General features: G+C 39.7%; 1 protein-coding gene across 2 annotated transcripts in view; it reads left to right on the plus strand.

Moving 5' to 3' along the window:
- The window catches only part of LOC111231895 (guanine nucleotide exchange factor DBS-like), a 110,709-nt gene that overhangs the window by 77,960 nt on the left and 5,643 nt on the right, over nt 1–27,106 (plus strand). For both annotated transcript variants that reach the window (XM_022759161.1, XM_022759162.1), the window contains exons 26-29: nt 3,202–3,238; nt 4,090–4,187; nt 17,357–17,466; nt 19,268–19,383. In XM_022759161.1, the coding sequence (XP_022614882.1) occupies nt 3,202–3,238; nt 4,090–4,187; nt 17,357–17,466; nt 19,268–19,383 (361 nt within the window). The remainder of the gene's footprint in view (nt 1–3,201; nt 3,239–4,089; nt 4,188–17,356; nt 17,467–19,267; nt 19,384–27,106) is intronic.

Here is a 27,106-nt window from a genome sequence, read left to right on the forward strand (position 1 = left end):
TCTGTGGTATTTAGAAACCGTGCAGATATGATCTTCTATTAATATGAGCCACCAGATTTAAGTCATGATAGAGATGACTGGTGGAACAGTCGGGCAGCTTAGCTGAAAAACACAGGTGGGTCTCCCTGTTTGGTGATATTTGTGGTTCAGATCCAATGATAAAGATGAGTCACCCAACATATGCACTATTCGCTCTGAGGAAGCTGTAGTGAAAACAGATAACGTACCATTGCACAAACCTCAGTGTGACCAGCCTTTATAAATAAAACATAGCTAGATTCATAATGAAAAATATATCCCTTTTGCTGAATACAATATTTGGAGCATATTGAAGGATTCCATGCTGACTCTGCATTTCTGCAACAGGTTCATTGGTTGCTTGGAACAAGAGGTGTCGAGCCAGATCATTCATAGAGCTTGGTATTTCACTTATGTGAGCTATGCATTTGGGGAAGGCTGTGCCTTCTTGTCTGCAGTTATGATACTAGAGTCTTCTTTAGAGAGTTCTTGTCCGACAGCAGAATCCTGTGGCAGGCCCGATTTGGTAACGTTGCATTTATGAAGCCTCTTGTTTAGATATGAGTTGGTCTCTGAAGCTGTTTCCCCAGGGATTTTAGTGTTCTGATGTTTCCCTCTTTCTTTCTAGAGCCAATAAAGGCCAATAAAAATGAGCTTACACAGTTGACACAGCAGTTTGGGCGATTTTAAGCTTGGAAATAACTTAGAAATGTTAGAGTGGAAGGAGAGAGAGGGATCAGAGACGCTTCCAAGGGTAAAAGATGTCATCCTTTAATACTGCTCCAGAGGTCAGACACTGAAAATACAGCCTGAAACCCAATAAACTTCCTTTTCTGGCTGATCACAAAAACAGCAGGTTAGCTATTTTTTTATAACTCATCCTGTACTATTTTTCCTCCTTTGTTTTTAAAGGTCCCATATTTTAACACTTTTAGTTAGATCTGTACTATTCATGTCTCTATGAAATTAAATAAAACTATAATTGTTTTAACAAAAAAATAGTCTTGATTTTCCACCACTTTTCTGATGGCCTCTTTCTGTCCCAACCACAGCAGATTTTGCTGTTAGGCACATGTAACCGCCCACTATTCATCAGCAAATGCTCCGACTGGCTAAGCACAGATCAACTCACAAGGCCAACTGGGTTCAGATTTGGCAGAAGGCCATGGTAATCATGGCATGTACAGAATGTATACAAAATTCAGGAACTCAGTTTTGCCCGAAAGGCTGCATAATTTATTTTTATAGTAAAAATGTGGACACTAACATAAATGTAGAGCAACATTCACAGTTTATGCTGATGATCAGCACACCTCTACCCGCCATGATTCTCCCTCACCCACTCACACTAGCCCACACTGCTAGCTTACTGTTAGCCATTAGGCTTAGGGTTAGCGGAATGGCAGTAGTAAAACAACTTCACCGCTTTTATTTTTCATATCTGAGTTTATAAAAAACACAAAACATAATCATAACCCATAATATGCAATATGCAACTTTTAATATCTTGACCTGTGTAATGAATCACCAGCTATTAGCATCTATCTTCTCCTGTATCCTTCATGTCCTGTGCAATACAGATTCAACAGGACCAGACACTAATATAGGGACAGAGAGGATTACAAACCTGAAAGGTAACATGACATTTTTGACCTGTAGTTGTGTTTCATCTGTCTTGTGCACACACACATGTGCATGCACATATATGCAGTTGACGCAATACACATTTCTGCTGGTGGTTTCACACTGTTCCACTGACCTACAGGTGGCAGTTATGCACTAAGATAAAGAACAATGCCAACAAAGGAGAAGAAATCTCCTAGTTACTAAACACCAGATATATACAATGGAGGTTTCAAACTCTGAAAGTGCCCACATTATGTTTTATGGGGTTTTCTGTTTTCCTGTAGTGTTTTTTTCTTTGCCTTTATGCTTTTTTGTGCATGTAAAAGCCCTGCCAAGTTACAAAGCCCAGTCAACAGAAAACACTATGGGACAGCAGAATAACATTTTACTAGCAACATTAGCTTTGGTATTTCCTGACAGAAGACTTTTTTTGGTTTTACGCATTGTGATTGATGTTCATTCTCTCCTCTCACATATTCTGGATTGAATTCGGACTCAAACTTGTACAGATGGATTTGAGAAGTTGCCATTACCAATCAGTTCTGTTACTTCGTTTTACTATTTGGTCTCCGAAGCTCCAGAGCGGTAAGGGGATCAGGCAGGCTGTGCTGCCCCCGGGTAGGCTTGCGGAAGTTTGGCCAATCAGAAGAAAGTGGGCTTTTAAGGCGGCCTGAGCTAATATTGCCTTTTTATTTTTTAGTTACCCCAGTGGAGTCCCAGATTAAAAATATAGACCTGGAAATGAGCATAATGGGTACCCATTAAGAAAAAGCAGCTTTGTAAATGCTTTATAAAGAAGGAGATACATTCATGTTTTTTTGTTTGGTAGGAAGACAAATTTGTTTTTCCCCACATAGAGAACTGAAACTTACATTGTACCTCTATATAATGGTGAACAATATGGACTATGGACTATTAATTTGACAGAATGTGGTAGTTTTATACTGTATGCACTATGTGCAGGTACTGTATCTCTAACTATACATTAATATATATATATATATATATATATATTGTCCCACCTATTAGGGGAGTTGCTTTGTGTTTGGCTGAGTCACTGTTACCATAGATTTTGTTTATGTTGCTTTATTTATATTTCTCATGGATATACATGCACAGTCTGGATATGCTTTGAGGTTATTGCCCATTTTTTGTTATTTTGCCTGGTAAAAAAAAAAATGACAGTGTATGATATGTAACAGTTCTGTAGCATTGCATGTGTCTGTCAAAAATATCAATTAAAAAAAACAAAAGGGGCAAAAGCAGAACCACTGTAATGTTTCAGGCCTCCAGCACCTCTTAGTGCAGGACACCAGAGACCACAGTTTAGATCTCATCTCAACACTGGTTTTTTTAACCATGATTTTAATCTTTCCCTAACTTTAACCAAGTATTCTTCAAAGTTTAAACTTCATCAGACCTTCATCAGTGAGGTGGCAGATCAGAAAATGTTCATATAAATAATATCTTGAACAGTCAAATGGATTTTTATGGTAGACACAACCAATATTGTCATTTGATGCACAGTAAAGTGTAATTTCTCTGTTGTGTTCACAGAAGCCAGTCAGCTCAACATCTATGGAGCACCGATGAGGTGAGCAAACAACATTATGTTACAAACGACAAAGTGACATAATGTCTCTTCTTAGCACATGAAAGAGCTAATATAAGAGCTAAAAAGTTAAAGTGTCAGTCTAGAAGATTTTCATTTTAATAGATAGTGACTTAACAGACATTTATCACCGAATGAGCCAACACAATAGCGACTGAGCCCACTGATGAAATTATTGCAATATTTATATACAGTGCATTCAGAAAGTATTCAGACCCTGTCACTTTGTTCACATTTTGTTATGTTGCAGCTTTATGCTAAAACCTTTTATCTCATCAATCTACAGTCAATACATAATGACAAAGTGAAAACAGAATTTTAGAAGGTTTTTCAAGATTGTTAAAAGGGAAAAAAAAAATCTTAGTTCTTACCGCTATCGTTAATCAAAAATGTGTCAACAGAATATGACAACAGTCATTTTCAGCATTTCAGCAGATCAGTTTGAAATATTGCAGGGAGTAATGGAACAAGAAGGAGCAGCCACAGTGAGCTGTTAGATGACGAGCTGCAGGCAACAGGCTACACACCTCCAACCTCTCAACAGTAACCGACTCCTTTCACTTTGCCCTGCTGTTCGCAGGCTCATGCCGTGTGAAACAGAAAATCAGATCCATGGAAAAAGGCCAATTATTATCTGACTTCTCTATCAAAACAACAATAGTTTGTTTTGCTGCCCCCAGAATTCTGTGACCTCTTAAAACACCTGTAGATTTTTACCTACAGACCTACAGATTTTGTAGAGGATGTGACACCTTGCACTTTGTAGTTAGGACATTCTGCTTGAGTCATTTCATTGGCTTACACCAATCTTACTTGTCCCTCTACTCCAATAGGAATGTGCGGAAGTTGGCGCTGAGACAGTCTGATTCATCAAGTCCAGAGTCCGGCTTCCGGAGGACCAACCCCAGCCCTAATATGAGACAGAAGAGAGGTAGAACAGACTTTTTTCTTTATGAATAATTATTTTGACTGCAAAAGCATCTCAACTCTCATTAACTCCTGGAGGAAGTGAAATGGGATATGAAGTGTGCGCCATTAAGTTAAGTGTTGAGTTTAGTTTGGCATCACAGTGTAAAAAGCAATACAAGGCCAAGTGAGACAGCACGTCCACACACACACACACACACACACACACGCAAAGAAGAATTGGGAAAGAGAGTCTATGGGAGGTGATGTAAGTTTATTTTCTCATTTCGACTGATAAGATCAGTGTGACCAGTCAGACAGTACGTCACACATCACTGAATCACTGATGAGGAGGGAAGAGAAAAAAAAGATTGCATAGAAATTAGGATTTTAGAAGAGCCTACTGGTTCCATAGTATTACAACACCTTTGAGCTTTACAAATACATTTTTATTATTTCATACTGACACTGAGTCAATGTAGTTTATTCAGTTGCCAGTTTATTAGCAGGGTTTGACCAAGGGCCCCAGACCCCCCTTGCACCCAATTGCCCCCCATAACATTCAGTGAAAAATCAGTTATGTTGGCATGAGTTAAATAGGAGCATATTAATGATTCCTTGTACACTGTGAGACACCAAGCTGGTATTTTACGATTTACACATTCTGCAACTTTCATGGATACATTTGTCATGATAGATCCGGTTCTGTTCCGTTAGACCGACGAGTCACAGATGTCTGTAACACTACAGAAGCACTTCAAAAAACACTGAAGGTGTGGATTTCCATTCATTGCTCTCACTCAGAATTGGCTTTACACACACACACACACACACACTCCTCTTCCAATCACTACTGCTAGAATGAAGGTAAAGGTTAAGGACAGTTGAAAGCGGCTGTTGTTTTTTGGTCTCACCCCTCAAATGGGTGTGCGGTCACTATTATAAAACCAACTGTCCAAACCCATACCTGTCTCTTCACATCCATTCACACCTCCTACTCTTTTCTCTTTTTTCCTCTTCCTCCTCTGTCTCTTTCACTCGCATTCTCTCTTCTCTCTCTCTCTTCTGTCACCCTTCCTGCCACCTTTGTCTTCAGTCCTCTCTCTGCACTCCACCCACTGCTCTGTGTTCACCTTTCTAACTCTCTATTTCTCCTCTCTGCCATTCTCTCCTTTATCAAAAGATATCTTTTTGCCTTCTCTTCTTTTTTTTAAATGATTGGCAGTGCAACATGGAAAAGTAAATATTAATGGATTTTATCACTTCTATTATTATTATATGACTTTGTCTTGATTCTTTTTGGTGGATTGCCTTGCTCTAGGTTTTGGAACCCCCCCCCATAACATGATGCTGCCACCACCATGTTTCACTGTAGAGATGGTATTTATCCAGGTGATGAGCAGTGCCAGACAGTCTTTGGAGTTCTGCCGAAAGAGTTCAGAAAATCTTTTTCTCCGTGCTCATGGAGTCCTTTAAATGCAGTTAGGCAAACTCTAAGCAGGCTGTCATATGCTTTTTACTCAAAGTTGCTGCCATCTAGTCATTCTGCCATAAAGGCCTGATTGATGGCGCGCTGCTGTGATGTTTGTCCTTCCAGCAGGTTCTCCCATCTCTGCAGAGGACTTCTGAATCTGTCTTCTAATGACTTGAAGTCCATTCTTGCCAGGTTACTTGGTTTGGCTGGACAAACAACTCTAGGAAGAGTCCTCGTAGTTCCAAACTTCCTTTCATTTGATCTCATCTACACGTGTAGATGACTGGATCTCAGACAGTTGTGATGCTGTCATGGTGTCAAAAATCTGCCCGTCGAAAGACAGACATGTAACCTACTGTAGTACTCAAAACCACCTCTGTGGTAGCTCCTGCTACAGTAGGTGTCTCCAGGACCACATTTTGCCATGATGACACACACATACACACACACACACACACACACACACACACACACACACACACACACACACACACACACACACACAGACTCACAAGGTGAAAATAATACCAACCCTGCTTTTGCAGCTGGTAACTATGTCCAATCAGTTCAGTTTGTCACAGTTGGACTCCAGTCAAGTTGCAGACATATCTCAAGGCTATCTAAAGCAAACACAATGCACCTGACCACTTTGGTGTCACAGCAAAGGGTCTGAATACTTTTTATAAATGTCATTGCTGGTGTTCGGGTGTAGACTGATGGGGAAAAATAGACAATTTTCTCATTTAAAATGAAACAATATAACAATATAATGAAGTGTGCAGAAAATGAAAGTGAATACTTTCTGAAGCCAGTGTAGATGGATAGATGGAGCAGGAATATATGGGTCTTAGTCCAATATTTCCGCCAGTGTATTCCAAGCCTAAGTTGATCCCCTTCCAGACCTAAGCATCAGGGAATTTGTGGCGGCTCGATTGGAAACCCGAGCCTTGGGTTGACGAGTGCAGCCGTTGGGCATCAATGAAAAAAGTGGCCCTGTCAGTCTCTTTCAGCCCTCTCTGTGTGCCTGTCATTGAGAGTGTGCTGTGTGCACGCATGTTCCAGGACTGGGATCCCTTCACCGACCTGACTCTTCGCTCTAATGTACAGGATGTGTGATTTGAGTGAATATGTCTCTTCTGTGCTGCTGACTTTTTCTGCTGACAGGCTGCTGCTTCTGCTTCTCTTCATAGCTATAGTTATGTGTGTATATGCTTTCTTCACCAAAACCCTGGTTCATTCTCTCTCACACCTCAACAGTTGGCCATTTTTAAGCAGCTCCATCCATGCCAGAAAGAGCTAGTCATTTTTTGAAAATAAAACTCTGGCTTGAAAATGAAATTTTTTTGACACCTTCTGCTTCCCTTTTCTTCTGGGTATCGAACCTCAATACTTTATAGTAGCATTACCAGTATACTAGTCATTCAGCATCAAAAAAGTAAGGAAAGTTGTTATTGAATGTTTGCTTCTTGGCCTTGTTTAGTATTTTTCTTTCATCAGATATTTCCTGATCTAAATAAGGAAACCTTTCTAACTTCTAACAATATTTTATGTTTTATTTAGACATTATAAACAATTTTCACATTGAGACATTTTCCAACTAGGAAAATATGAGACTTTGATATACTGACCATAGGTTACACCGTTGATAATGATAATGAATCTTCTAATAGGAAATGTTAAGCTGAAGTGAATCTTTAAGGTCAACAGACATAGTTACTTGATTTATATTGTGATATATGTAAATATTGACTGATAAGAAACAAAATTATTGGAATAAAATTGTTTGCCATAACACCGAGCCCTTTATAGCCAAAGTTGATTAATTGATCGTTCATCCACTGAGCAGTTTGGTCTATTTTGTTAAATGAAATAAAGCCTTGAAACAACTCCGTACTAACAACAAACCAAACTGGATATTTATTTATTTGTTTCGGTATTGGTACCAAAACTCAGTTATCATATTGCCATCAATATAGAACATTTTCAAACAAAGCTCAAGGCCTGATCTTACTCATCTTTCCCTGCTTCACTAACTCCAGCTCCCTCTTGCTTTCCCTCTCAGTTGACGTTTCCGCCAACCAATCAGGCCACTCGGTTGCTAACGCTAGGAAACGCTTCACGTTGCAGGGACTTTCCAACAGGAGGTCTCTTCCAGCAGGTAACAGTATGACGTTGGCACGTCAAGTTTGCGCTCATGCCGCCTTCATTACTGGCACCTCTGCCAACACCATCGTCCTCATTGTCTGCTTTCTGTTCTCGTTATCTGTTACCGCTGTCATGATACTCTTCATCATAATGACAATCATCATCATCATCCTGAACAGCACCACCATCTCTCCTGCCTCAGTCTTTTCTTCTTCAGTCTTCGCTCTCCTGTCTTACAACTGCTGTTGTCCTTTCCTTTTTTTTCCCCTGCAAATGTTATATAAATTTCTGTGTCAGTGCGTATCTCGCTGTTGGGTAGATCTCTCTGCGCGTCCCGGTGCCCGCGGTGTCTCAGCATAAAGGCCACATCTCCCTCTACCCCCCCCTCCCCCCCGTTCTCTGCTTTTATCTGTTCATGTCAGTATCATCTGTATCTGCCCACACAACAACAAGGAAACTGTGATTTAGGAGAGAGAGGGGCAGGGTACCGTTGAAGAGACAGGATCTGAAGACAGGTAGACAGCAGGTGATAAACAGAGAGACAGGCTGGACTAAATTCTGTGTGGCACTGCTGCGCTAAATGCCACCCTTTAATATTCGAGCCCTCTTGACATTTGGAAGCATATTAACATTTTTGGAGGAGGGTGAACCTTCCAGGGTGTGTTTTTCCATGTTGCAGCAGTCCGGCCAGTCTTCAAGCCACACATGCCCCTAATGAGGCTGCTGAGTGAGCTGGGGAGACAGGTAATGGAGACAGTTGTCTAGTCAAGCTAAAATATCCAGGAAACCCACAGTAATCCAACAACCTCTGTGCACGAAGCAGGTGAAACTGAAATGTTGAAATCTGTTTTTATGGAGCTTCCAACTACAAATGAAATCATAATGAATAATATGAATAACCATACATTATCAAACATTATCTTTTATTGATCTTAACTGCAGAGAGAACCAGGGCTGTGTCCAAAACCACTCTCTTGTTCATTCAGTCATCTCTCCCTTTACAATGGAGACTCAATAGTTTACCCAGTAGTGAGCCGTAAATTGAGATTTCAGACACTTATCATTATCATTTTGCGTCATTACTCACAGCTATTGAATCGCCTTTTCACATCTAGAAAATGCGGTGAATTGCATTGTGGGATTGTTAGCAGAGAGTAGTATCAACTGAAAGGACACTACAATTTTTATTCCATTGTGGGATTTTTTAATGGAATTATACAAAGGATAAATTTACACACTAAAATAGCAGACAGTGAATATAGTGCACTAATCAACAGGGAGTGATTTCAGTCATAGGCCAGGCTTTTATTTCGAAATCAGGCTTATTATTAAAGACAGGCCTTTATTACTTACTTCCTGTTTTATAAATATATTTTTAAGATGCCTCCATGGTTTCTGATCTGATTTACTGCAACAAATTCTATCAGTTTAACATGTTATGACATTCAATCCACTGCGATGCTCTGGGTTTCTCTAGAAATACTGTTTTGGATGAGACACATACCCATGTAACCTTAACAAGTGTGGTTCAGATCAGATTCCCCCTGACATTATAAAGTGTCATAAAAGGCAAATCGCCATGAAATATTATCTTAAAAAAAAGAAGCACTGTTTCTGTCCACAGATATATTGCAGTTGCCCTTTTTCTTCCTTTTTTGTTTGTTTGTTTGTTTGTTTTGGTTTGCCTGTGAGCTACGATTCAAGAAATTTAATATGTCTTGCACCGATATTTCCTTCCACCAGCTCAAAGGGCATAATCTCTCCTGGTTGGTTTTTAATCTGAAAACATCTGCAGAATGGTTTAGTAGCTAAGTAATAATAAGAATGATAATTAAAGAGTGGGAACATTTGTGTTTTAAAAGTGAAACTCGGAGCAGCAGGTTTGTGTGTATGACATGGCTGCTGTTGTACTGATGTACATCAGGCTGAATTTATCATATGAGCCGTTGAAGTACAGGTGATTTAATTTCTTCTCGTTTTTGCTAAAAGATTCACATTTAGCTGAATTAATACCCAGGCTTATTAGCGTATAAGACTAAGGCATCACGTTAAATGGGAACAGGTCCCTGCGGCCAGGTTCCAAGATCTGGTGGAAAAGCAGAGGAGCGGATGCTGTTAAAGCAGCAGATTCACGCTCGTGGTTTTTAGATTCATGGCACCCTCGCAACCACCAGCCTCCTCACTGTTCAGGAAGCAGCTTTATTTATGGGAAATGTGGTCCTCACATCTGATTTATTTCTTAAACCTGCCTCGTCTTTTATGCTGGTCTAAATAACTCTTTATCATCTACAGAAACAATTTCTTTTTTTTTTTTGGTTCTTATAGAATTAATTCATGACAACAGGATCTCTCGCTGTTATTGTGCTTTGACGGTCAATAACCAGGAGATACCTAGCTGTATATTGCTCCTGCTCCAAACCGCTTATAAAGAATACATACAATAAGTACAATACAGTTCTGAGTGCTACCCTGAGCGATGAATGTGCAGTCTGCTCTACAAAATGGAAATCAATGCTGAATCGATGGCAGGTGTCCTCCAGCTGAATAGACTCATCATTATAGGAGTGCTCTCTGCAGCTTCCTTTGCTTCATCGCTTCATACGTCCCACTCAATAAGTTCAACGTGTCAGATCACTGAAGAATGGACTGAGATCAAGAGCCGCTCTCTCCGCTGCGTCCTGTGACTTGCAAGCTCCCTGACATTCAGGCTTTGGCCGTTTTATAGCACTTTATCACATCATTCCAACTCGGCAGTGAAAAAGAGCTGGAGGTCAACCTGCACCTAACCTTCTGTATTGAATTCATTGACGTCAAGGCCTGTCAATCGATGGAAAACATCTTTTAAAAATGAGTTGTAGTGGTTCCACTGTTGTGTTGCATCTTGTATAATGAGACCTCCATGCTGAAGAGAAACATTTATTCAATTTATGATGGCTCACAGCTATTTATGTAAAAGCATTGTGCTTTCTCAATATGATGGGAATGATCCTTTGACGTTATTGACCCACACGGACCGAAACATCTGAACAACGATTTTTCTTCAGCAGTCATCTGTTTGACTCCGTTTAGTTTTAATCTTCTAACACTTGTTTTATTATGACTAAAAAACACACGCTGTGATTTATCAGACAAAAAGTCAACATCGCAGTAATGTGATATTTGTTGTTTCATCACATAAATTTTTCGGCACCTTTTAATATCTCTAACATTTTCTAATACCCACCGCCACCAGCAAAAAGAAACAATATACTTTCTCACATATCCTTTGTTTTGAAACATTTGCCCCTGAGATTCACGCTGGGGCAACCAGTTGCATCTCTCTCAAATATCCGGTTTATTTGGGGGTTTACAATATACAGTCCTCTGACCGTGACGACCTGTAATCACGTGACCAAAGTGTCACACTTTCACAGAGGAAGAACATGAGAGACTTGGTTGAAACCTCTGGTAAAAGTAGAAAGTGGACATTAAAGATTTTTTTTTTTTTTTTGTGTGTTTTTGTTTTGTTTTACATTTCATACATTTCTGGCTTCCTCTTTCCATTTGCTTGAACTGCTGTTATGTTTAATGGTTTTCATTTGCACTGTAGATAAATTGTTGCTATAAGTAACTGATGTGATACATGCACTACTTATAGTAAGGAAAACTGGGTGTAGAATATTAAACCAATAACTTCTTCCCTCTTCCCATCACTTAATCCATCCTCTACTTCTTCATTTATTTTCCTCCCTTTCCCTCCCTTTACTCCATTTTCCTCTTTCTGTCTCTTGTTGCTTGTCTCTTTGTGTGACTCTTCCTGCTTCCTGACCCCTCCTGCCTGTAGAGCCTGCTGCTAAGGAGGCAGAGGTCCCCCGCCGCTTCTCTCTCACCTCCTCTCTCGCCTCCTCCACTTCCTCCTCCTTTGCGACGCGACGCACAAAAGGTACCTGATCAGCTGCCTCCATACTTTGCTCTTTCAGTATTTTCTTGCTTGTCTTTTTCTCCTCTGTTCACATTCACTACTCTTGCGCAGTCACACACACAGCAAACTACACAGAGTTGTGCAGCTCAGCAGGAGGAAGTGCAATTATTACACTGCATTGTTTGATAGGCTTATTCGGTGATTCAGTGCTGAATGAAGAGGTGAGTAAATTCACACCTTCACTCAGATTATTATAATGCAAAGAAAGTCCAATACAGACAAAAGTATCCTGGACTGAACTAAACTATCCAGGATCGTATACATAGCAAATTCCATGTATTTTTCTGCTACATAATACACATCTCTTTAATTACATGCCCTGAAATCTCTTATAAAAAAAAAAAAATCTGTATCTGAAAGGGAGAAACCATGTCTGTGCATGGACCAGAATACTGTTGTTTCTCTGGTTACACAGACTGGAATTATTGTACTTAAATGCAACTATCATACATTGAAATCCATACTGCAGCACACCCGGAATCAAATGCAACATACTATATCCCACAGTTCACAATAAACGCATGGGTTCACAAAACTGACTGCTTCAACTGCAAGTCAATGTTATTGTGCAGGATAAAGAAATATGATATACAGGTATGTACAGTACAAACAAAATGATTTCATACTCAAACAAAAGCTGTGAAACACAGTCACAGTGAAAAATTGTGGGAGGTGACAGTGGCTGTTTTCATGAATCCCAGCGCTTCGTACATAGGGCTGAATTATCACACGAATACGTTCATTCTTACACCAGGTAATACAATGACCACTAAGCCTGACAGCATCCTGCAACAGACAGAGCTACAGACTCTCAGCCACAGGCTACATTACCTTTGCTCACGTCTCCCTTCAAGCTACAAGCATGGACACATCTTGTCCTGCGTCTTAGCTTGCTAAAATGGCTACAAAACAAGCCTCCACTGAGGGAGAAGTGCTTTGCTAATGTCAGTTTGCAGACTAAATAGCTAATAGCTGGTCAGCTGTGACACATTAAACAGATTGAAATGACATCATCAGCCAGTTTAAATGCTAAATGATGTGGTCCTTACTCATCAATGCCGCTGCCTGTCCATGGATTGTAAGAGGAAAGCAAATTCATTTACATTGCGGTCTGGTAGGCCTGCTGGCTCAGCCGTCAATCAAAAACATACATCAACCCACCCACTCAGAGGACTGGAGGTTAAAGGAGCATTTCTGACATTTTTTTTCCACGAATAAAAAAAGAAGATAATATAGTATATACTGTATATTATAGTAAAGTTTATATTGGTAAGGTTTATGGAGTAGCCTAGGCCAGGATGGATGCCAAGAACTGATATACATATTAAAATCCTGGTAGAAAAATGCGTTCACAATGTGTTTCCACCAAACAGGAGAAAAGATGAGAAAACCGTGTTTAGGTGGGTTTGCCCCTCAATACATCTGAGGTTATCATTTTTTAACACTTTGCAATTTCATTCATTCTCAGGCCAGTAACACGGACTCAAACTGAATCTGTAGTGAGAAAATTGCGTGTATGTGTGCACATGTATAGAGAGTGGGGGCAGAAAAAGAATCCATTTTCTTATAACCTTCTCCCCATTTACTGCTGGTTTTGAAATTTATGAGATGCATAGGTAAAGTCAAGCCTTTGCTGAGAATCAAAACAATGTTAAGGGGGGAAAAAAAACTGCAAATGACTAGACATACATATTATTTTTAAAAAGCGTCAGGAAATAAGAATTTTGATAAGCTGACATTTGGGACGTAGGGTGACATTCAAAGTGGCAGTAGAAGTGCAATTTACTGCAGGAATACAGATGAGAAGTTTATTTTCAACCACGCAGAGGCATGGGAGGAATTAATGACACAAGAAGAGGGCTACTGAAGTTCTCCCTTGAACTGTTTCCTCTCAGTCTGTCTTCTGCTGTAGTTGTATTTCTTTTTCTCGCATGGAGTCGAAACTGTTTCAGAAACATTCGACTGTACAATGCACAAGCATTTTCACACGATGGTCTAACGTTTAAATAAACCCTTGCATTATATATCAGTGAAGGTCATGACAGATAGGTATACTGTGTGCATATACTCTACACAGAAGATATGTACATGTACAATTAACATGCAATTGAATCCAAAAATTTCAAAATTTTTGATTTTTTTTCAGTACATGTAAATCAAATCAGTTCAAACGAAGAGATAATCTGAAGAAATATTAAGTTGTCATTGAAAATATCGAGCAAATGCTTTATTTACAACATGTGAGCTTCTTTAACTGAAAAAAAAGGTTTTAAAATCAATAATCACTGAATCTCCAATAGTGCCACTGGCTCCGTGAGCATTGTGGCTCTTTTCAAAATGGTGTGAATAAAATCATAATGAGGATTTACATAATGGACAGCTAAAGAAAGCCTTTACTTGAAAAGACGGAAGCTCAGTGTTACAAATTTCATATTTAAAAGAGGGTTTTAAAAGGAAAGTTTTTGGGTAATGCTGTGTGCTTCTTTTTAACAAGACCGTCTCCTAGCAATTATACTTCTATACAACTAAACTGCAAAAGAAAATACATTTTTTTATACGAAACGTAATCACTGGTTGAATTATGTTCAGAGGCAAGGTATATTTTGAAAGGCAGAAGTGCAACATTCATTAACGACAGCTGATTTGTGGTGATTGGCCATACGAATGCAAAAACCTTTCTCCCGAGACCAGGACTCGCATCCAGAGTCCCGCCTGCGGTTTAGGGAAACAGAAGCACTTTGGTTAAGCTCAGGGAATGACTGTTGTTTTGGTTAGATGTAAATAAACACATTGCGTCTGTGTCCATTAGTCTTTCCCTCATCTCAACCAAACGTACAGTATATGCCAGTTAGTTCTATAGAAACATTATTTTTAGGAGACAGGGTTGCTTCTAAAACAAAAAAAATCTAATTAAACCTTTGGTTGTATGTTATTTTCCCTGACCAGGCCCCCTCTCTGCTAGCATAAAGAGCAAGAGACATGAGATAAAGAGTGATCCCACTCCATTTGGTTATGAAGGTACATGCAAAGATATGTCGTACACAGTGAGTTCAGAAAGCATTCAGACCGCTTCACTTTATGCAAACTTTATATTGTGTTTATTTCATTTTAAGCGGCTAAAATTTTTGTCCGTAAGTCTACACTCAATAACCCGCAACCTGAAGATGGCAGTTCACAGGCCCTTCCCGTCCAAGCTGACGGAGCTTGAGAGGATCTGCCAGAAAGAATGGGATAAACTGCCCAAATCCAGATAAGCAAAGCATGTAGAGATTTACACAAGAAGACTCAAAGCTCTAATTGCTGCCAAAGGGCTTTCTACAATGTACTGAAAATAAGGGTTCAAATACTTTTGTAAATAACAGATTGTAGTTTTCTAAAAAAAAAAACATGTTTTCACTTTGATGGGTAAAAACAGTAATTTGTCCAATTGTCTAATTCTACAACACAATAAAAGTGTGCAAAAAGTGAAGAGGTCTGAATACTTTATGAGGCCACTGGCTCCGAGCATGCTGAGCCTTTTAGCCTGTGGTTGAGTAGGTGGAACTTTATTTTTTATTTTTTATTTATTTCTGGATGATGTGTGTTGTGTGTGTACGCATTGTTGTGGTTGTTCACTTTCTGTATTTCCATCTATTGCCTGCTGTGTTGTGATTTGTGATATGACATTTTAAAATGCATGCAAATCAAGTAAAAAGTATCAGGTAAAGGAGTATCAGATAAAGATATTTTTTTGTGTGTGTGTGTGTGTGTGTGTGTGTGTGTGTGTGTGTGTGTGTGTGTGTGTGTGTGTGTGTGTGTGTGTGTGTGCGTGTGTGTGCGTGTGTGCGTGTGTGTGTGGTTTTGTTGTGCTGAGGAGTTTGTTGGTGTTTTGGCCTGTCGTCTACTTATTTGATTTCTGCATGAGTAGAATTGCACCGCTCATTTTATTCATCAGGACCTCACGTTCTAAAATTTTGGTTGGGGTTTGACGATGTTGAGTGGTCATTGAGTGATCATGATGAAAAGCATGGTTTAAAGCATTTGGCTTTCCTCCAGATACTTTGCGCGGTGCTATGGCTGCAGTCGGGAAACGTCAGAGCATGATTAGCAGCACTGCTACTGCTGCTGGCGGCACCACAGTTGTCCCTAGATCCACCTCCCAACCAGGTAACTGCAGAGGAAGACTCATCTCCAACAATGATTTGCGTGGTTTGTCTTCTTGGTAGAACTGATTTCAGTTTTATGAGTTTGATAAGTTGTTGAGAAAATTGAGTTTCTTTTGGTTAATTATTTGGTTTTGGGCAGTCTTTTATTTAGTGCATGTTATTTTACCAGACCTTCTGATGTGCAACTTCATCTTCATTCTGTAGCACATTCATTTCTACCCTGAAGCCGTGTTGTGTTTTATCATTATACTTTTGCACTCATCATGGATTGGCCGTAACAAACGCCATGTTTAAGCACACACCAAAATCAGAGCATGTTGGTGAGTCACATCAGCTCTATGTTCACGGAGGGAAAAAAATGAAGCTTTCAAAGAAAAGAACACCTGCCCACTGTTAGGCATCAGTTCTGTTGTGGGATTGCTTTGCTGTGTCTGGTACAGGGTGCCTTGAATCTGTGCAGGGCACAATGAATTCAGACGATTATCAAGGCTTTCTGGAGTGAAATATACTTCCCAGTGTCAGAGAGCTCTGACTTAGTCGCGGGTCATGGCTCCTCCAACTGGATAATGACCCCAAACGCACCCAAAGCAGCTAAGAATGGATGAGAAGAAAACATTGGACCATTCTGAAGTGGACTGCCATGAGCCATGATCTCGATCCAACTGAAAATCTATGGAAAGAGCTGACACTCACAGTTGGGCATAGTGAAGGAATGCATCTGGAGTAGTGTTCATGATAAGTGAGCCTAATATACTTCTTGTTTTTGACCACTACCTTTTTGAGAAGTGTTTACGTCTCATTATGAGCTACAAAAAGCGCTTGATTGCAGCGATTGCCTCAAAGGTTGTGCAACAAACTGCCCTGAAGTCCCATTATTTTTGTCCTCGTCATTTTCATTTGTTGTATTATTTTAAAATGATGTGTTGTATGAAAAATGTTCTGCTAAAAATGGAACAGAGAATAGAGATTGCCAATTACTTTTGTCAGTTTCAACTTGTTTCAGAGGAGATTGTATTTTTTTCTTTTTTAAGTGGAAGAGTACCAACAGCCACGTCTGTAGTATTAAAATGCTGAGAAGTAAAAACTCTTTGCAACTCTCATCAGTTCATTTATTACATTATCTTCTGTTGCAAGACTTAGACCCACCTTACAATCACTTGGCTTCATAAACATCAGTTTTTAAGGAACCTTAGATGCAACTTTCCTCGTCAGCATGAACTCTTCCTTTAGTGTTAGGAATAATCATTAGGTATTCTGTAGTGTGCTTGACCACGTTTCATTCTGTGTTTGGCTAAAAGTTTGATTCTTGCAAACAGACTCTTTGATGATGTAAAACAAATTACTTAATTGCACAGTGACATTTTTTTCCTGTCAGTGAAGCACCATCAGCTGTCAACTGGAACAGTAATATCCCCCTGGTTTTATTAGTACATTTCAGTGGTTAATCATTTGCATGAATTCCCCCTCAGGCTGGACGCAGCGGCGTCTCCCTTCCATGGACACAGAGGACTTTGAGACGATCCCCTCCAGTGCAGAGGAATCCTCCAACTCTTCAGAGGAGGAAGGCAACAATAAAAATGTAGGTAACACTAAAGATTGCAGCTCATTTTGGCGAGAAAATGTAAGAAAGTTTAACCAGGACATACCCTGGAGCATTTCTGGCCCTACTTTCTAAAATGTATTTAATAGTGAAACTGAACAAAACCAGTGTTTCCCACAGGTCTGAAATATACTTGAGGTGGTAGCCGGCGGAAAGGGCCATGTTACCTGCTGGCACAAAAATGGTCAACTAAATGTGACAAACATCATATATGTGTGACCACAATATTTTGAATTGTTACCTAATATACTTAACAGACCACGACCCGTGTGTGTGTGTGTATGTGTTTCTCTGCAGAGCATGTGTGATTGTCAGTAGACCCTTCTCGTAACGAACAGGAGGGGTAGAGTGAGGGGAGATTAATCGATCGCGGATGGCGTCGTTCTCTCGGATGGATAAAGAAAATAACGTTAAAATGGGTCCCAAATATACTTGGGTGGCCGTTAATATACTTGGGTGGCGCGCCCAAGTAAAGTCTATGTGTGAGAAACACTGAAAAAAATAAAAATAATTTTATTCTGATTTAAAATAAGACATGATTTCAGTATCACTCAACATTTTCAAACTTAGCTTGACCAAACCCATTCTGCTCCCGCTGGGTCACATCAGCTTTCGTCATAAATCATTGCATACTGTGATCACTCACCATCCCTCGACAGCTTTCCTCTCACCCTTTGTTTCCTCTCCACTCATTCTTCACTTTCCCCTCTTTTCTACTAAATCCCCATCTGATCCCCTTTAAAGAGGACCCCTCCGCTGCTTAATTATTTCCCATGGACGCGTGTCTCGTTAGCAGTGGGCGCTGACGACTTGACATTTAAGAAACGAGGGAGGAGAGACAAAAGAGGGGGAGGATTATAGCTGCACAGGTCTACTGGGTATGGCAGGCTTTCCAGATTCATTATAATCAGTGTGATATACAGTAGACAGTCACACAGGCCCGCATGCAACACACACACGGAGCATAATAGTGGTGCTCACATGCGCACGCTCTTTCAAGGAATTGACATTTTCGCACCATGCGATAAATCTAAAATCTTGGTGTTTATCTCTCAGCTCTCTGTGTTGTCTGGGTGTAATCAAAACCTCATATTCAGCTAGACTCTACAATGCTATAGTACAGTCCAAGGTTTTGCAGTCGGCCTATTGAATACAAATCCTTTTGAATCCAGTAAAGTTGTACTGATCAATATTTTGATATAAACAAAGAAAAAAACAGCTTAAAGGAGAGTGACTATAGCACTTAAATTAAACAAGCAGACTCAAATGTGTATGATCTATTTGGTAATCTATTCATATTTTCTTTCAACATTAAATTAAATAATGTTATTTCTTATACATTTAACATAACTAAAAGACATAAAAACAGCAGAAATCAGCTTTTATTACTTTTACACATCTTATTGTTCAACAGCTACTTGCTTCAAACAATGGAGGTCCCGGTTTAAGAACTATGAAATTGTCAAGCTTAAAATATTAATATGAAACTGTGTGTGTTTAGAGTACGTTCCAACAACTGAAAGTGATGTGACCAGCCACAGCAGATCATTTAACTAGTGATGCACAGTCCAGTCCATGCATAGAAACAAATATGTATATGGCTGAGTAATGGCTGAGTAATGGCAAAGCATATTAACCAACTTTCGCTTTGGCTTTTGGGGAGGTTACCTAATTAACGTTAATTAGCATCAGCCCATCCCTTTTACCAGCCTGGAACCATATCCAGAATGGAACTGGCTAAATTCAGAGTGTGACTCAGCTATTTTTTTTCTTTCTTCAGGGTGACAGCAGCCAATTCCGGGTGCAGCTGACTTATGACTCTCGTGATGCACGGGACATCTCTCTGGAGACGGGTGATCTGGTCCAGTTTCTGGAGGAAGCAGAGAACGGACACTGGTGAGTTCCAACCGTTGCCACCGTAGGATTGTGGAAAATCAGTCATTTTCTTCGTGCCCACTCATTATTTCCTGGTTTGGTTGACTTAGGACTGTATTTGAAATCTCTGGCTAAGTGGGTCCCCATCTATTAAACGCATTTTGTTCCTAAATAGATGTGCGAGAACACAAACTTAACAGTCTATTCCCAGTGCAGGAGAAAGAATCTCACAAATAAGGCAAAAAATAAACCGACATTGCATTTGACTTTATTTAGGGTACTTATGTTGAGCATCTCTTTCACTTTGTGTGCCCTCATAAAGTTTAATTGCAGTGCAAATCCACTCTCCACTCTCATTTGTGGAATTTGTTTTTCTTTAGTTCTAAAGATTTTATATTTTTACCTCAGAATTATGTGCACAAAACCTCTACTGTTGAAGCACATTCTCCATAGCAACTAAAGGACCATAGTTTGCCTATTACAGTGTCTTTTTATTGTGTTTCTGCTTACTTTAAGATTTGTTCTTAAATTCCTTTATGCTCAGCTTAATATCTGCATAACTTTCTTCTTAAAATAGAATTGGGGGAATCAAAAGACAGTTGTGAGCAACAGGCAATGCGCTTAACTGTAGGCACAGGCGGCACCTAAAGCTAACAGACTTTTAAGTCCTGAATGTTTTTTGGCAAAGCCCCGGATCTGTATTGTTCATCCTCATGCGTGCATAGGAACCAGTGTGTTTCAAATGGAATGTTTGGAGTGAAGCTCTGACAGTGTATAGATGCTTTTTTAATATTTTAAAAGTCAACACAGTGTTATAATTGGCTGTACATACAATTATCCTTAATACCAATCAGTCATCATTTGAATGCCACAGCCCAGCTGAGTACTGTTGCCTTTATGCATCTATTTATGGCCACAATTTACCATCTTCTAATGGCCACTTATTCTAATGGCTACTTCCTTGGAAGGGAGGCCCAATGTGTCAATAGTACTGAGCATGTCTATGAAATAAAGATGAAAGTAAAGGTCAGAAACAAAAAGTGTATTTGAGCGGGTTTGGTTTTATTTGATTCTTGATGATTCAGATATATCAGATAATAAATACCCATGCTGCATAAAGCACTTTTCAGAATCTAGGCCTAAATGTGCACAACAATTGAGGAAGAATAATAGAAAACCTGCACCACTTACAAGGGTGGCATCATTAGACATATTTAAAAAAAAATGCTTTACCATACAGCTATGCATGGACCTGTTGTCCCTCGCTTGTAAGTCACTTTGGATAAATATGTCTGCTTAAGTAAATGTAAATGTCAGGAGCAGATGATTCAACTCAGTGCAGCACATCCGCTTTTAAAGGGGCCGTTTGTAAGTTTTATCTGCAGCCGAACGTGGTTTCTTGCTAGGAGAGGGTGGTGGTGATGGTCATTCACCTCTTCAGGGTAGAGTGGACGCTACAGTGACTCAGTATCGGAAAGTGAGGAGACTGTCAGGCCAGACGAGGGGCCAGCTAATTTGCATAGTAACTTCAGAAGAAGAAAAGAAGTGCTTTTGAGCAAAGTCATGTATAACTTTCTCTGTAATCACTCATTTTAAATGTGGATACGGCTAATCACACAGCTTTGATTTGTCAGACAACGTAGTGATTAGGAAATAATGATTTGATAATCACCACCACATAGCAGCTTGGATGACGTTTGAGCAACAGTAATATCACTTCTTCTTTGTCAGTTGTCAGATGTGTATATAAAAGTCTCATCTAAATATAACTGAACAAATTGAGGAAGATATAAATAAAAAGAATATAGAAAATATAAAAGCAGTGACCCTAAAATAGATCCTTTTAGCACATGTTTCTCAATATCATCCTGCCGTAATAAGTGCAGCAACACAGTCTGACAAATGTCAATTATAAAATTCCATGCAAAGGTCTAATCAGGAAGAATATGTGAAAACAACTGTGTGGGTTGTAAAAGTAGGAAAGTGGTTAGTAATAGTAGTCAAACCACAGCTGTAATGACAGCACTGGCTTTGATCTATTCAAGTGTCCCAGTAAGTCTTGGCAATGTAATATTGCACAATACCAAGACTACTACTACTCACCAATACCAGAAACTGCAGCAGCTAAATCATATTTGGCCACCATTAATTAAATTATTTACAGCTGTGCTTTTCCCATTGTGACATGTCAAAATATCTTCAGTGAAAAGGGCCTTTTTTTTTGGTAACGCGCCATGCTAATCCTGTGAGCTACTACTCTGGCTGATAGGAGGTAAGCTACTTTCTAGCTAACTGTCTTAACAAAAAATTATTATATTATAACTATAACTTGAGTTTGCGATTGGTTTAAAACAGCTGGCACAGCAGTTGTGCAAATGTATGCATCTAAAATTTTCCTCAAGACGAGTTTCAAAACAGCAAAATTATGGATTGCATCTTTAAATCTGATGTAAGGAGGTAATAACTGTCATCGCCATGCAAAGCACTGCATACTGGTTTATCACTCAGGGCAAAATAGCCCTCTTTTGTCATTGTGATTATGTTAAAATGTCCTACCAATTCAAAGTGGAGGTGGGTGATTGGGAGGTGAGCTATTGTTCCAACAGAAAGTACAGGCCACACATTTTAAAAGTTGCACCAGGTGCAGTAATCAGTGACTCACTGGCATTCATCATCAGCAGTATCAACCACCTGCAGCTTTGTTATGGTCATTTTCTACTATGGGACAACTCAGTGGACCATAATGGTGTCAGTGTTTACTGGAAACCTGCTCAAATGACCCTAATAACGCTGTGTGCTACCTGCTGCTCTGCTATTTAAAATGTGCTAATCATCCAACTATCAACTTGCAGCAAAATTGTGTCATTGTGTCCTTTTATTCAGGCAGCATTTGACACTAAAATTATGGAGTAGATTGAATAAGTTTCCCTAATGTTCAATCTGTTCCTCCAGACAAAGCACTGTTTTCTGAAGCACGACTGAACCCTTACAGAACAAAAGCTGTACTGCCTGGGTCTATTCATTCTCATGTCAATGATGCATTGGTGATTTACCAGTAATTGTGTTTCTTATGATTTTTTTCTGTCACTGATGATAGAATAAGTTGGTCTTTGGCATTGTTGTCTCACGCTGTTTTAACTTTTTTCCGCTCAGGCAGTATTTTTTCCTTATCCAAGACTAATTCTGGGTAAAACTAAGTATGTCACAGTGAAATTAGATTCAATAGAACTCATAACTTAAGATGAAATTCCTGATCCCTCATTTTTACTGTTAAATCCTACCAACCATGGGCCAATAACATGTTGTTCAAATATTTTATTGCAGTTACAAAATTTTCTGGTCTGTTGTTGTTCCAAGTCCTATCCAGGAAAATACTATACTTTTATGGTTGATGAATAAAACACACTCTACATATCTTCAATCAGTAAAAGCTAGCTGTTCCCTCTACATGGAAGCATATGTTCAAAGTGTATTTGCATATTTATAGACAGTCCTGATGGTGGCAGATTGTCATGTTTTTTTTCTGCTTCCTGCCCTTGTTGTTTTGTAAGCACACTGTCCACCTGCTTACCAATTGAGTCACAGCACTTATACCTGAAGTGAATCATTCGGTGCAGATCACACAATGTGTGGGAGTTTGTGCAACTAGAGCCAACACATGGAGGAGGGATTTCGGGCAACTTAGCCTGACTCCAACTGAGAACAACCTTAGTTTTTCCACATTGTTGTCTCACAACTGTCGGCACAGAATTGGGTACCAGCGACATTATCGAATGAAACAACCGGCAACAAAACGCAAGGTGGCAAAAACAAATATTGTATTACCCTAGATGAGGGGATAAGTGCAGCTTGTTTAGCACTGGTGCATGCTAACATGTTACTTTAGATAACCAGCTGTTGGATTTGTATAGCAGATGATGCCATAAACCCACTGAGTTTCCACAGTCCATCAAAATCATGAGCTACACCAAATGGATCTCTCGATAAATGGTGGCAGACCAGCCTTCCGCCAAAATACAGGCACTTGTCAGGGAATACAACTCAGCTTGATGAGCAGATGTTCCAGGAGGCAGAGCGAGTGTCAAGGGTTAGCTGAGCAGCTCATGCAGAGGGAACCTAAATACAGACTCAAAGACAGAGTCGATACAGTTCAGTGATTTATTCAAACAATTAAACACAAAAGCTTATTGGATGGTGAGGCTGCCCGAGGTCAAAACTGTTCAATTCAAGGCAGTTCAAAACAGGTAAAAAAAGCAAGTCAGGGGCAGCAAGGAATCCAGTCGTCCAGTAACACAGGCAAAAAGTCTAAAGCACGAGTAACAGGAACAAAGGTTTAAACCACTCTGGACAAACAGAAACAGACAAACTGCCAATGAACTGGTGACAATGGCAGATATAGATCCAGACTGAGATGAGGTAACTGGGTTCAGGTGTGTGGGAGGGGAAGCTCTGTGATTACAAATGAACACGGGTGAGTAAGTGGAACAGGAAAAATAGCCGCAGACATCTGGTGGTAGTATAGAAAATAGTAGGTCAGGGGGAATGAAAGGACAAATCGTAGTCAGGTAAACAGGTGCAGAGGAGAGCTGATATAACAGCACGCATCTCTTAAGTGGTGAGAGCGTAACCTGGAAAGTGTGTATCTGACCGTCTTATTCGAACCATCACAAAAGAAAGTCACATCTGTAATTTTGGATTTTGAATTTTCAACAAATCAGACCTCGGTGATGTAACTGTATCAACCAATGTCTCGCATCATATGTACCTCACTCAAAAAAAGTGCTAATAAATGCAAATGTGTGTGTGTGCGTGTGCATGTGTGCGTGGGTATGCTGAATTTCGATACTGCTACTGCCTCACACTGGCACAGATATTATGTCGGATTATTTTAGATTGAAATCAGTGTTGATGATATTATGTGGTTACGCATAAGGAAAAGGCCGTTCGACTTCTTTCGCTGCTATCTGTAATCATTATCCACACTGTTGCTTCCTCGGTTAAAAGTCTACCTTGAGTTTGGTCCACAATAATCAACCAAGACTGAGAAAGGAAATGAGACTAGTGGAACAGCTGCTTCTCTGCTGCCCCGTTCTCTCTCCACAAGGATTAAAGGCTCAGTGCGGCTCGTGTGGAATTTTTTCCTTTTTTTCCACTGTAATATTACCCTGATGAGCCAAACGTGTGACTAATGGTCTATTGCGAAATCAAGGGAGGCGGCTGAAAACACAATGGCTTCAGATGAATAATAAATCACTGTTTCATTTCCTACACCATCACCATCACCATCTATCCTTTTGGCTTGCCAGAAAAACAGTGGCTACTGCCTTTACAGAGAAACAGCCTCTGGAATCCACCACTGAGTGTTTTCATCTCATGCGAGCTCTCTGCATTTGGAAGTGACTAATACTCTGTTAGATAAAAGTTTGACTGGCTTTGAATATTCTCATTTTTCATCAGCTCATGAATATTTCAGCTCTTAAAAAAAAAAAAGTCTCCTGTCAACTGCATCTATGGGTTTTTGCCGCCAAAAAGTCTCACTCACACTTGTCTCTCCTCCTCACTTGAGGAAAATGAAGAATTCATAAGCCCTCTCTTTTTTCTTTGGATCAAAGTTTATGTGCAACTGTATAGAGCTTTACAGAACTGATGAACTCTCTCTGCTGTTGAATATGTCATATATGCCTTCATGTATGCGGTATACATCTGCAATGTGTGTGTCTTTGTGGCTTAGTGTTGGTGCATACATCACAACTTCTGGGACAAATAACTGTGTGCGTGTGTGTGTTTGTGTGTGGTTTTTTTTTTTTTTTTTTTTTTTTTTTACACACTGCTGATTTTTCACTCACTTTTTCCCAACACAGGCAGTATATATGCTTGCTGACGTACCCCTCCCATGAGTGTGTTGCACCGTCCTGATTTAGGCTTTCATTTCACACTCACAACACACACAATGTACGTGTCTCAGCTCCTGTTGGCAATATGTGGCATATTTTTATAAGGGCTGAAAACACATTAGCACATCCAACCATATCATAAGTCACCGTATGAGCAGAATAAAGAGGGAATTACTTAGCTCTGGTGTGTGATGTCTAGCAGCAACTTCCTACATCCTCAAAGTCAACTGCCTGACAAAGTCATGTGAAAGTTATTTCATGTTTTAGATTTAAATCTGTGAATTTAAATCTGTCTAGTAGCTAGGTGCTAACTAGAGTGTAAGATAACTACGTTACTCTGACAGTTGCCTAACTGACAGTTAATATCACTCTTTATTGCGACCTAAATAATATAATATATAATGAGCCTATATAAAATTTAACAATTCTCCTCATTTTCTGAGGGAGAAATCACAAGCAAAAGACATCTCATCCCGTCCATCAGGCTACGTTGTTCGTAGTGGTCTATATCTGGACAATTTTTTGAGCTCCATCCACAAGAGTTTGCTTGCTCGCTAAGGTGTAGAGGTATGTTAGGAGCAGTATGACCTTAATATTAGGCCTAAAGTCGATGCATCAGTTGAGAAAACCCTGTGTCGACTTGCATTTTGTAAGTCGAGTCACTGCACCTTTACTTTCCTCAGTACACAGATCAATACAGGAGCAACAGTATGGTGGGCTGTAATGACCAAACTAACTACGGAAGTAGAGACGGATGATAGAAAAAGGAGAGCAGCTTATTTCCGTTGTCTGCTCTGATACTCTCAGCTCCGGTGTCCAGCTGACAGCGCTGTCAGCAGCCTGGCAGGAGACACGCTTTGTGGTGTGTTAGGATTACGAAAACTGAGCTACGACCGAGACGGCAACTTTTACTTTCTCTGACTGTACGGAAATCTGATGTTTTCACATCTCAGATGATGAACAATGATTAAAACATTTTGTCATGTATGATGTAGGGCAGCTGAGCTGAACTGACACTACATGTGCAGGGCAGTGAATGATATGTTGCTCTCATTAGAAGAAAAGATATCAGTAGTAAGGTGTGTATAAAGGTGAAAAATAAATAGAGATAAGAAAAAGCCCTAACCTGACCTCGTCCTTACTAGAATTTGTGCAGAAATGTAGAAAGAAATCATTTAGACACTTAGAGAGAGGACAGTGAAATAATGTTTTTCAGTTTGGTGTTAAGGCGCTTTAGAAAGTATTCAGACCCCTTCACTTTTGTGTACTTTGTGTTGTAGATTTAATTTTAAATGCATAAAATTTCACTTTTTGCCCATTAATCTACCCTCCATAATCTGTAATGATGAACATGCTTCTACAAAGTACTGAATTAAAGGTCTGAATACTTTTGTAAACTTCACAGTTTTTGATTTTTATTAAATTTCCAAACATGTTTTCACTTCATCAGTATGGGTTACTGGACAAATGCTTCATCAACATCTTAACATATCTAATCATTTACAAGGGACTTTCAATGAGTTGCCTTGATTCCAGGCTGATGAAACGTCATTGCACTACCACCACCACCACCACAGCCGCAACCACAACAACAAAGCCGCCATTGGTGTTGATAATGGTTCAGCTTTTTCAGCTTTCCATCACAGCTCATCGTGTAACCATGGCAACCACAGAAACTACAGTAAGACAGGAGCTGATTTCACAGTACTGAGTTATCTTAGCGGCACATCTTTCACCAGCAGATAGACAGATCAAAGAAGAGAAACGGTGTTGGAGCAAACATCAGCTTTAAAGTTTGATTACGTTTCTGTTCACTGGGAGTTTGATGGAAGGTTTGCCGAACCATTATA

Source organism: Seriola dumerili, unplaced genomic scaffold (assembly GCF_002260705.1).
Source record: "Seriola dumerili isolate Sdu_G_001 unplaced genomic scaffold, Sdu_1.0 BDQW01000321.1, whole genome shotgun sequence".
NCBI lineage: Eukaryota > Metazoa > Chordata > Actinopteri > Carangiformes > Carangidae > Seriola > Seriola dumerili.